Source organism: Entelurus aequoreus, linkage group LG13 (genome assembly GCF_033978785.1).
Source record: "Entelurus aequoreus isolate RoL-2023_Sb linkage group LG13, RoL_Eaeq_v1.1, whole genome shotgun sequence".
Lineage (NCBI taxonomy): Eukaryota > Metazoa > Chordata > Actinopteri > Syngnathiformes > Syngnathidae > Entelurus > Entelurus aequoreus.
In genome coordinates this window covers 32,236,115-32,249,040 of record NC_084743.1, presented here as the reverse complement: position 1 = coordinate 32,249,040, position 12,926 = coordinate 32,236,115, and the positions used below count along the sequence as shown (strand labels likewise).

The window sequence follows — 12,926 nt, the reverse complement described above, 5'->3', positions numbered from 1 at the left end:
TAGCTATGTCAGTAGCATATAGCAGTTAGCATCCTATGACCCAACATCCTTTGACCCACAATGTACTTCTGCCATGACCCTCCCCGCCAAATTCTTATTGGTTGACGTGTGAGTGACGATTGCTGACGTGTGTGTGACGATTGCTGCCATTTGCTTCGTCTCTTACGCGAATGAGATAAATAATATTATTTGATATTTTACGGTAATGTATTAATAATTTCACACATAAGTCGCTCCGGGGTATATGTCGCACCCACGGCCAAACTATGAAAAAAACTACGACTTATAATCCGAAAAATACGGTAAATGAAAAGTACATAACAAATAAAGTCCATTATTATTATTTACTTGAACCCACTGTAAAAACACCTCCATCTTCTCTGAGTATAGAACGATCACTCCCTTCTGAAAAAAAAAAAGGAAGCACAGTTTGTAGGTTCATTGTGAACCATTGAATAGCTTAGCTGCTCAGACAGCAATGTGTTTATGTAAGTTTAGGGGTATGTTGTTTGTTATCGGGGGAAGACGCTAATGTTTCTTGTTTTCATGTTAGCATTTAGGCTAGCGAGCTGGCGCAAGGCTGTGATTTTATCAAAGCGTGTCTATCTATCACGTTTTTTTGATGATTTTAATTTTAAATTGGTCATGCTAACCGTTAGGGCTGCGAATCTTTGGGTGTCCCACGATTCAATTCAATATCGATTCTTGGGGTCACGATTCGATTCAAAATCGATTTTTTTCGATTCAACACGATTCTCGATTCAAAAACGATATTTTCCCGATTCAAAAGGATTCTCTATTCATTCAATACATAGGATTTCAGCAGGATCTACTACCCCAGTCTGCTGACATGCAAGCAGAGTAGTAGATTTTTGTAAAAAGCTTTTGTAATTGTAAAGGACAATGTTTTATCAACTGATTGCAATCATGTAAATTTGTTTTAACTATTAAATGAACCAAAAATATGACTTATTTTATCTTTGTGAAAATATTGGACACAGTGTGTTGTCAAGCTTATGAGATGCGATGCAAGTGTAAGCCACTGTGACACTATTGTTCTTTTTTAAAAAAATTTATAAATGTCTAATGATAATGTCGATGAGGGATTTTTAATAACTGCTATGTTGAAATTGTAACTAATATTGATACTGTTGTTGATAATATTAATTTTTGTTTCACTACTTTTGGTTTGTTCTGTGTCGTGTTTGTGTCTCCTCTCAATTGCTCTGTTTATTGCAGTTCTGAGTGTTGCTGGGTCGGGTTTGGTTTTGGAATTGGATTGCATTGTTATGGTATTGCTATGTATTGTTTTGTTGGATTGATTAATTTAAAAAAAAAGAAAACAAATTAAAAAATAAATAAAAATTATAGTTTAAAAAAAAGAGAGAATCGATTCTGAATTGCACAACGTAAAAAATCGCGATTCAAATTCGAATCGATTTTTTCGCACACCCCTACTAACCGTTTTTACCACGGTTATCGTTAATACCATTTATCGTAACCTCCCTCCCACTATCTCCAAGTTCTATTGGCTGTGAAACAAGATGACACCCTTTATCAGTGTGATGTTCATGTTCTTCTCTACTCCACAGACTGAAGGAGCACTGAACGCTGTGATTGCACTGCATCAACACAGGAGCACCCAAACACGTTGGACCCGCTGGAACCAACTGACAGTATGCCACTTAACACGCTGAAGTTGTTGCAGTCTCCCAGAACAGCAGTCCATTTCATTTCTGTTTGGGGGATTCAATTTCTACACATTTTAAGTACAAATATGACCAGGATTACATTACAGTGTACTTTTGGGATTTTTACAACTTGATTTATTAGACCTTGCTATCTCTTATCGAAACAGAAATGGAAAGTATTTAGGGAAAACCTTGACAAATTTAGTTTGGGATCATTTCGAATGAAATTCATTTACGTCCTTTGCTTTTCCTTAGTTGGATGTGGATATTTAATTTTACTGAAATGTTGAAGACATTCAAACTATAAGCACTTAAATGGGCAAATGTTGAAAATAGGGGTGTCCTGATCCAATATTGCTGTTGGGTATCGGCCCTATAGCAGTATTGACTTGTATCTAAAATCACTGACATAAGCAGTCCTGCAGCGCGTTTACTTGTGCAAATCTAGAGAGCCAGTTTATTTCTAAATGTCCTCCAATAAGCACAAAAGGTTGGACTTTTCTTGTATTTTAGTCAAGTCATTTACAAAAGGTAAACATGGTAGGCTAGAGGCTACAGAAGGGAAGGTGCATGCATCCACATGGCCCCATTCCTGGGTGGATCTCGCGTGAGAGGAAGGTGGGGCCAGTGGGGGGGGGTTAATAATTTTGCAATGCAGTCTGCTGAAAATAATGGAAAGCGTCACTCCACCTAGCAACTGACGCTGTGGTCAACGTTGGAACTGCCACAAAACACATTTTAAGATGTTTAACACTCTACTGTCGTCTGGCAACTGAAGGGAATAGGTCACTTCCCATTACATCACGTTTCATGTGTCCGGTAAACCGCGACGAATGGGGCCATAAGAATCCCCTTTATACTGTACTAGGAGCTAGCAGTTACACCACAGCTACATACACAATAGCACACAAGCTAGACATACACTACCGTTCAAAAGTTTGGGGTCACATTGTAATGTCCTTATTTTTGAAGGAAAAGCACTGTACTTTTCAATGAAGATAACTTTAAACTAGTCTTAACTTTAAAGAAATACACTCTATACATTGCTAATGTGGTAAATGACTATTCTAGCTGCAAATGTCTGGTTTTTGGTGCAATATCTACATAGGTGTATAGAGGCCCATTTCCAGCAACTATCACTCCAGTGTTCTAATGGTACAATGTGTTTGCTCATTGGCTCAGAAGGCTAATTGATGATTAGAAAACCCTTGTGCAATCATGTTCACACATCTGAAAACAGTTTAGCTTGTTACATAAGCTACAAAACTTCTGTAAATAAGCTACAAAACTGACCTTCCTTTGAGCAGATTGAGTTTCTGGAGCATCACATTTGTGGGGTCAATTAAACGCTCAAAATGGCCTGAAAAAGAGAACTTTCATCTGAAACTCGACAGTCTATTCTTATTCTTAGAAATGAAGGTTATTCCACAAAATTGTTTGGGTGACCCCAAACTTTTGAACGGTAGTGTACATAGTAAGTGTCCCTAATTAAAGAATATTGAAGTCTAAAACAGCACATTTGTCAATATAAACAAATATCAAATAATTATAGTTGCATTACTTACACATACAAAGTCTCCAAGGCAGAAGCGTATTAGAAAGTAGCAAACATGTCTGCATTATTCAACTTACTGCATCATGGGCTAAACTAATGACTTATTGTGGCCACAAAAATTTAACAATTACCACTCCACTTCAACTTAAAGACAGCATAATTCAATTACAGACGGTTATTAATAAATAGGTTGGTATTTCTTAATACACACCTGCTCAAAATGTGTTTAACATTCCACACTCCAAAATAATAAAAGTATGTATGATTCATGCTGATTCCAGATCAATGTCTGTATCAGACTATAAGGCTCCAATATCTGTATCATATTGGAAGTGAAAAAGTTGTATCGGGACACCGCTTGTTGAAAGCTGTCAGTCACACTAATGGAACAAACTTAGCACCGTTTAAAAGTTAACACTTCTGATGGTACTATAATCGTTCATCTAGCACTAAAACTTACTGAAGGAGCATCTTCAATTACTCTGGTGTTTTACATCCATGATTGAAGTAGTAAGGCGTTATAAATTTGAGGGCACCGTATGACAGGTTTTTTGTACGCACAATTAATTGGACATTGTACTTTTGTTTACCGAAAGGCTTCCGTTAAATTGATAATGTTAAAATCAATTAAAACCAAGAAAGAAAGGTGGGAGGGGCGACCGGAGGGAAAATTCCACTGACCAAAGGTCTTTTTTATTTTCTTTTGTGTTAGACTTCTCAGCCACTTTTCAATACCCTTTCTGCAACTACAAAACATGCACCCATTTCAATTGTGTGCACATGGAGGACAACAATTTGTATTAACTGCCGTAAATTGAAACATAATGTATTTCCCATTCTCCCTTAGTCTCTGGCTAAAGTCACAAGTAAATGCGCAAGTTATGGCTGTTTTCGCTTTAGTCAATACCCTCTTATGTCGACGCGAGTCTGCCAATGATTGATTTTATTACTTTTTAGATATTTTCTAAAGAACGGTGAGATCTGCCTCCAAAGGGACCGACACCACTCTGGTCAGGGAGAAATACACAAGCACAGTAGTACCTCAAGATACGAGCAGATCAGTACTTCTAAAACTTGTATTACAAAACGGCGTTTTGAAATGAATTAAAATCAATTTAATCGATATTCAGCAGTTTTATGAAGTAATGTAGTAATAATCTACAGCATTTACCTTGGAGAGTTGACTTCTACGGTATCTCCTTTCTCATATTTTCATGGATAAATGTCCTTCATTAACATCCTTGGCTGGCGTTATTGACTCATTCTGCTTCAGTATGGTGCAGACTAGCAGTGCTACACTCCCAACTGCTTCACCACGTTAGCATGTTTTGGATGATTTCTTTCTTTACTTCAACCTAAATAACCTACATTGGCACCTGCAACCTAAAACATACCAATTAGCCAAGAGACAGCGGGGCCACTCGTATCTTGAGGTAGCTCTGTATGTAATGTGTTTTTTTTACCAGATTTGAAGCACTCCGATAATTTGCCTTAAAAGTAGAGATTCATACTTTTTGTCTGTCTTTGCACAAATTGATTGAGAGCAGCTGTGTATTTATATGATTAGAAATGTGTGAATGCTGAAGATATGCAATATATTACACATACAGTTCTTCTATTCTATTATACGAAATCCCACTCGATCTGAATGTTCTTATTTTCCTAACCTAAATGCCCTTTGAACACGAGAACTGCGATTACGTCCACGTTTCTCAAACCACTGCAGCACCGAAATCTGTCCGGCTATCTGCAGTATTTTGGAGTTAAGACAGCACAGGTGTCAAACTCAAGGCCCGGGGGCCAGACGTGGCCCGCTACATGATTTTGTAAATAATGTGAGTCAATAAAGTACATTATCTTGTCTTACTAAATGTATTCGTTCATTCTATTTTGACAGTTTTTTTTTTTATTCTGCTTAAAATTGCATACATTTTACACATAAGTATTATCCAATACTGCAACAAATATTATATCATCATACTTTCCTAGCAATTTTTTTGTTCAAACAAAAAGTAATACTTAAATATCTGCTTGACTTATGATTTCAAAGCAAGTTATCCCCCAAATTGTAAAAAGGACAGAATGGTTTTTTTGCTGTTTACTGTAAATAAAACAATTTTTTTACGGTGTTGGACAACCGGTACCCTAAATGTATTTTCCGGTAAAAAAAAACTGGCAGTATCCAGGATTAAAAATAGTGGTACCATTTTTCCATTTCTAGTAATATGTTGTAAAAACCACTGACATTTTACAGTAAAATATCTCTTTTTTTACGGTGTTGGAAAAACGGTACCACAAATTAATTTTCCGGTAAAAAACTGGTAGCTCAGTGGCCAGAATTTTAATAAAGTGGTACCATTTTTCCATTTCTAGTAATATGTTGTAAAAACACTGTACATTTTACAGCAAAATTCTGGCGACTAATCTGCCAGTTTTTTTTACTGTAAAACTGTTTTTTTTCATTTACTGTAATATGTTGTGAAATAAAACATTGTATAATTTACAGTAAAATTCTGCCAGTTTTTTTTACAGTTTATGTAAAATATATGTATAATAATCTAATGCAAGCTGTATTTATATATTATTCGCCATTACAAGCAGCCCTTAACGACAATGTGGCCACCAATGAGTTTGACATCCCTGCCCTAAACAGTAAGTTCACATTTCCTGCCCTTAAAATTCCCATAGAAATATATTGTTTCCTTTTTGCATTTCTTAACAAATTCCAACATTCCAGGACCAAAACATTTGTCCATATCCAAAAACCCTTTTTCCTGTATTGCCACAATTTCCACACAGCATTTTAGTTCATCTTCAGCTCTTCAACATTCACACACCATTTCTACACACTCTCTTTAGTTTGCTTTGAGATTTCTTTGAGGTGCTTTGAAATGTTTACCTAAAATCTGTTAAAATTTTAAAATCTGACATTGTTTATTGTCGTTGGCCATTAAATACCTCATCAATCTAGAATGAATGAATGAGTCACAGACTTTGTGACAAAACGAGGCAGCACAAAAACAGGATTTATGTTCTGTTTTAGTCTTAGTCAGGATGTAACCTTGAACACGCTTCTGAGTTTTGTCCGATGCACATGATGCCCACCCAATTGTCACATGGTGCATCAGGAAAGTATTCAAAGAGCTTCACTTTGTCCACAATTTCGCTTTTTCAGCAAGTTGCGGCAAAAGTTGCTATGTTTTGAGTTAGTTTTTTTTTCAATTAAATTGAATGTGATATTATGAATTTGTTATCAATGGTTTCAAGTAGAAATGTCCGATAATGGCTTTTTTGCCGATATCCGATATTCCAATATTGTTAAACTCTTAATTACCGATTACGATATCATCCGATACCGATATATACAGTCGTGGAATAACACATTATTATGCCTAATTTTGTCGTGATGCCCCACTGGATGCATTAAAAATGTAACTTTGCCATGAATTGATTTACGTGGACCCCGACTTAAACAAGTTGAAAAACTTATTCGGGTGTTACCATTTAGTGGTCAATTGTACGGAATATGTACTGTACTGTGCAATCTACTAATACAAGTTTCAATCAATCAATCAAAAACAAGGTTTTCCAAAATAAGAGAACAACTTCAACTCCAGTAATGGAAAAAAAGGCCAACATGGCACTGCCATATTTATTATTGAAGTCACAAAGTGCATTATTTTTTTTTAACATGCCTCAAAACAGCAGCTTGGAATTTGGGACATGCTCTCCCTGAGATAATCCCAATACCCACTACAACTATGGGAAATACTATACTTTGACTTTCACAAAGTGCATTATTATTTTTTATTTTTTTTAAATGCCTCAAAACAACAGCTACAAAAACAATGAAGGCACACAGCTTCAGTCCAGAGTATACTAGAGCATACTTGCCAACCTTGAGACTTCCGAATTCGGGAGATTCTTGTTTGGTGTGGGTTCACAGTGTTTGTAACTATGTTAAAGGCCTACTGAAATGAATTTTTTTGATTTAAACGGGGATAGCAGATCTATTCTATGTGTCATACTTGATCATTTCACGATATTGCCATATTTTTGCTGAAAGGATTTAGTATAGAACGACGATAAAGATAGCAACTTTTGGTATCTGATAAAAAAAGGCTTGCCCCTACCGGAAGTAGCGTGACGTAGTCAATTGAACATATACGCAAAGTTCCCTATTGTTTACAATGATGGCCGCATGAAGTGAGAGAGATTCGGACCGAGAAAGCGACGATTTCCCCATTAATTTGAGCGAGGATGAAATATTTTTAAATGAGGAAAGTGCAAGTGAAGGACTAGTGGGGAGTGGAAGATGCTGTGAGAGCCGGGGGTGACCTGATATTCAGCTGGAAATGACTACAACAGTAAATAAACACAAGACATATATATACTCTATTAACCACAACACAACCAGGCTTATATTTAATATGCCACAAATTAATCCCGCATAAAAACACCTAGGTGTTTGTTATGCTAGCTCCTAGCTACTAGCTCGAGCTAGTTATAGCTCGAGCGGGTAATATGGACGGGATCCTGTATATATAACCCGCCAATACAATTCAAACACCTGCACAACACACACACTCACTCAGCCCAAACAACCGTTCACCTAACCCAAGGTTCATAAAGCTTATATATTTAATCAAAGTTACGTACATGACACGCACGTACTGGCAAGCAATCAAATGTTTGGAAGCGCGCGGGTGGGACCTGATATTCAGCTGGGAATGACTACAACAATAAATAAACACAAGACATATATATACTCTATTAGCCACAACACAACCAGGCTTATATTTAATATGCCACAAATTAATCCTAATGCTAGCTCCTAGCTCCTAGCTACTAGCTCGAGCTAGTTATAGCAAGCGATCAAATGTTTGGAAGCGCAGCTGTGTACTCACGTTATCGCAACTGTGTATCCAAATCAAAGTCCTCCTGGTAAGAGTCTCTGTTGTCCGAGTTCTTCCATCTTGACTGCATCTTTCGGGAATGTAAACAAAGAAGCGCCGGCTGTGTACGTGTTGTTGCTGACTTCCCTCGCAAAATAGACACTTCGCACCGACAACTTTCTTCTTTGCTTGCTCAGCTTCTTTCTCCATAATGCAATGCACAAATTGCAACAGATTCACCAACACAGATGTCCAGAATACTGTGGAATAATGAGATGAAAACAGAGCTATTTCGTATTGACTTCAATGGTGTCCGAATACTTCCGTTTCAATGATTGACGTCACGCGCATACGTCAACCCTCAGAGGCGTTTCGAACCGGAAGTTTAGCGGGAAATTTAAAATTGCACTTTATAAGTTAACCCGGCCGTATTGGCATGTGTTGCAATGTTAAGATTTCATCATTGATATATAAACTATCAGACTGCGTGGTCGGTAGTAGTGGCTTTCAGTAGGCCTTTAAAGTTGTTTATACGGACACCCTCAGTGTGACCTGTATGACTGTTGATCAAGTATGATTGCATTCACTTTTGTGTTTGTGTAAAAGCCGCATATATTATGTGACTGGGCCGGCACGCTGTTAGTATGGTGGAAAAGCAGACGTGACGACAGGTCGTAGAGGACGCTAAAGGCAGTGCCTTTAAGGCACGCCCCCAATAATGTTGTCCGGGTGGAAATCGGGGGAAATTCGGGAGAATGGTTGCCCCGGGAGATTTTCGGGAGGTGCCCTGAAATTCGGGAGTCTCCCGGGAAAATCGGGAGGTTGAAACCGATACCGATAATTTCCGATATTACATTGCAAAGCATTTATCGGCTGATAATATCGGACATCTTTAGTTTCAAGTGTTCTTTGTAACCTTAACCTAAAACATTACAGGATTTAAAAGAAGATTAAAAAAAGAAAAACTGTATTGAGGTTTTACTCGTTTTATACCACACACTTAAAAGTAGGCACTCGATGACAGCAAAAGCACATATAGCTCATGTAAAATTACAGTACTGTTTTATTTCATTTATTATTATAGTAAATTACGATTATAGTAAGTGGTGGACAAAAGTCCACAAGTTGCACACATTCTCCATATAGGTTTTACACTTGAAAAGTGTAAAAGTGAACATTCATTTATGTTCCAGCACTTTAAAAGTATTTGTGAACTGTTGAGATTGATCTATAGACATAATTTTTGTTGGTAAAAACGATGAGATTATCATCACACTTCAACACCTCTAACATGTGAATGCTGCCTATTTGCCGAGTCAGCATTGCAAATCAAAATATGTTCTCAATTGCCTCACACTGTTTAAATACATGTTAACTAGGATGTCAGGACGCCGGTGTTTTGCTAAATGTTTATATACTACATTACCCAGAGGGCTTAGCGTCGTAGACAGGAACAGGAAGTAATTCTAAGGTATGCAGGAGGACGACAATTGTTCTTTTTGATCGATAAAGAGTTGATATATTGTTACACGTTGTTGTTCCTGCCTTGTCTACACAAGAAACAAACATAAGTTTTGATTAGATAGTTGATGTGGGAGTTTGCCATTGGTGAAAATGAAGGTGATTGGCCAAAATGTGTGGGAAGTTTTGTTTGCAGGAAAATATGAAAAACTAAGAAATCCTGACAACTTAATTGTTCACTGCCTTTGTTTGAAGCTGAAAACAGAGCTCAATTGTGTCCTGTTTGCACCCATCCATCTTAAGATGTTTCCACAGCTTTAGCATTTTTTTTTTGCATGGGTATAATTTGGAAAGGTACACACATGACAGGTGACACAGGTGCATGTCAGAGCACAAATCAAGCAGAAGTCAAATCAACTATCTGGGGACCTTCACACAGAAACATTCCTTCTGCTTTGAAGAACAAAAATGTGGAAAAAGTGAAGCTCTGAGAATACTTTCCAGATGCACTGTACTGTACATGCCTTGCAAATGTGGTAAACAAAAAAAAACTGACCAGACAAACCATGAAAGGTTCATTGTTTTCTACACTGCAGCTGGGATTGTAAATGTACCGTATTTTCCGGACTATGAGCCGCATTTTCCCACGCTTTGAGCCCTTGGGATTATAAAACGGTGCGGCTTATTAATGGCTTTTTTTTCCGCTAGTGGCCATAATGTTTTGTATTCAACAAATAGTTTTTATATTACACCGATAGAGACACTGAAAAGGTGTATTATTGTGTGTGGTATGGCGCCATCTGTTGGACGAGTTCACTCACTGCAGTTGCTGCGGGCTAAAAGTGTATTTCCTGTTTCGTGCCTTGAACCGGAAGTATTCTTCCATAGCGTTTCAGCTCGAAAGGATTCGTCATTCATCACTCCAAGTAATGTTTGTAAGCTTTACAATATAACAAACAATTCATACTTACTAAACCATCCCATTTGTGATATCTGTAGGAGTGTTTTCATGCATATTTGTACATGCTATTATAATTTAATTAAGCTCGCATTATTATCATTAGCGAATATGCTAACTAGAGATGTCCGATAATATCGGACTGCCGATATTATCGACCGATAAATGCTTTAAAATGTAATATCGGAAATTATCGGTATCGGTTTTAAAAAGTAAAATTTATGACTTTTTAAAACGCCGCTGTGTACACGGACGTAGGGAGAAGTACAGAGCGCCAATAAACCTTAAAGGCACTGCCTTTGCGTGCCGGCCCAATCACATAATATCTACGGCTTTTCACACACACAAGTGAATGCAAGCATACTTGGTCAATAGCCATACAGGTCACACCGAGGGTTGCCGTATAAACAACTTTAACACTGTTACAAATATGCGCCACACTGTGAACCCACACCAAACAAGAATGACAAACACATTTCGGGAGAACATCCGCACCGTAACACAACAGAACAAATACCCAGAACCCCTTGCAGCACTAACTCTTTCGGGACGCTACAATATACACCCCCCGCTAACCCCCCAACCCAGCCCACCTCAACCTAATCATGCTCTCTCAGGGAGAGCATGTCCCAAATTCCAAGCTGCTGTTTTGAGACATGTTAATAAAAAAAAAAAAGAACTTTGTGACTTCAATAATAAATATGGCAGTGCCATGTTGGCATTTTTTTCCATAACTTGAGTTGATTTATTTTGGAAAACCTCGTTACATTGTTTAATGCATCCAGCGGGGCATCACAACAAAATTAGGCATAATAATGTGTTAAGTCCACGACTGTATTTATCGGTATCGGTATTTAAGAGTTGGACAATATCGGATATCGGCAAAAAAGCCATTATCGGACATCTCTAATGCTAACGCATTTATAAATTTCTGTTACTATTATTAATTTACAATGGCATTCTTTTTATGTTGTTTCAGTTTCGTAAATTCACCAAAACGTCACCGTGGAGTTATTGAGTCTGTTTAGCTGATTGGAGAGCTAGCTTCCGCAGCTAGTGGGTCCATGACAATGGCTTCAGTTTTGTTTGATCAGCCATTTTACTGCCTTGTAACAGACACCGTTTGTAAACAGTTAAGGTATGGAAATAAACATTTACAAAATATTTCGGTAGATATGTGCGGCTAATATATGTAAACAAATGTATTTCTTCTAAAAATTTGGTGGGTGCGGCTTAAATACAGTACTGGTGCGTTCTATATCCTGGAAAATACGGTATGTCAGAACTAAAGTTGTCAAATCACAATATCCTTCTAATGTTGTGGGTTGGAAGGCATCCTTCCGCTTTAAATGAGAATAAGAACAAATGATTGCATGTTTTCTCAGAATAGAACCCAGTGGACGTAAGTCAAGGGGGAAAAAAAGAAGGGCCCTAAAATTGAACCCTGCGGAACCCCACTTGACAGAGGGGGATCTTGCAACAGTTTTCTACCTGGGTTTGCAAAAGTATGTCGGATCTAAACAATATTCCAGCAACCCCAAATGTGGGTTGGCAGTTTTAAGTAGCACAAGGTATAAATGTACAAAATACTTACTTTATTTCCCACTGGATCTGTGTAAAACAGTACATGTAAGACAAAGGGAATTCACCAAAGAGTTTTGATAGTCATTGATAACAATTTTGTAGAATAATTTGTATTCGTCTCCATCCGAATTGGAATGTAATATGAAACAAATGAAAAGAAGACAAAGACTGAAGTAAAAGGTGTGTGTTGAAGACTGTAGCACTGAGACAATGTTTATATTTACTTCATGTGTGTTAGTGGTGGGCCTTCTAGTAAAAAATGTGTGCCTTGTTTGTATGTTTACAGACCTTTGATTTTGCCAGAATAATAATAAAACATTCTCAATCTTGCTATTGGTTTTGTTCACTCTTACACAAAAAGCTCATTAAACCTATACAAGAATATGGGAGCTCTTTGTTTGCGGTTCGCTGCCAAGACAGAGCAATTGAAGTCACGGCAAAAAGTGGACTTGAGTTTCAGCTGGAAGTGGCAGCTGTCATCCTTAATGGCAAGGTCTTGGATACGACAATCCCACTCAGTGACACACGCAGACTAGATATCAAACACACTCTGTGTTTGTAGATTTACCTTTGTTTGAAGTCAAACAAGATGTGACGTCATTCATTGAATGCAAATCATTTTTATTCCAGTATTAAAACTGACATTGTCATTAATCCAAGTAGGAATGAACTCTGTTAATGACGCTACTAAAATGGCTGTAAGCAATATTCACTTCAGTGATGGTGATTCATGTAGTGACCTACAGTTGTGGTCAAAAGTTTATATACACTTGTAAAGAACA

At 37.5% G+C, this 12,926-nt stretch overlaps 1 protein-coding gene across 3 annotated transcripts in view; it reads left to right on the top strand.

Moving 5' to 3' along the window:
• slc37a1 (solute carrier family 37 member 1) overlaps positions 1–6,871 on the top strand; it is a 98,825-nt gene extending 91,954 nt beyond the window's left edge. For 2 of the 3 annotated variants that reach the window (XM_062067740.1, XM_062067741.1), the window contains one exon: positions 1,593–6,871. In XM_062067740.1, the coding sequence (XP_061923724.1) occupies positions 1,593–1,608 (16 nt within the window). In that variant the 3' untranslated portion in view covers positions 1,609–6,871. The remainder of the gene's footprint in view (positions 1–1,592) is intronic. The other variant, XM_062067739.1, reaches the window with a different exon arrangement.
• Positions 6,872–12,926: the final 6,055 nt, after the last annotated feature.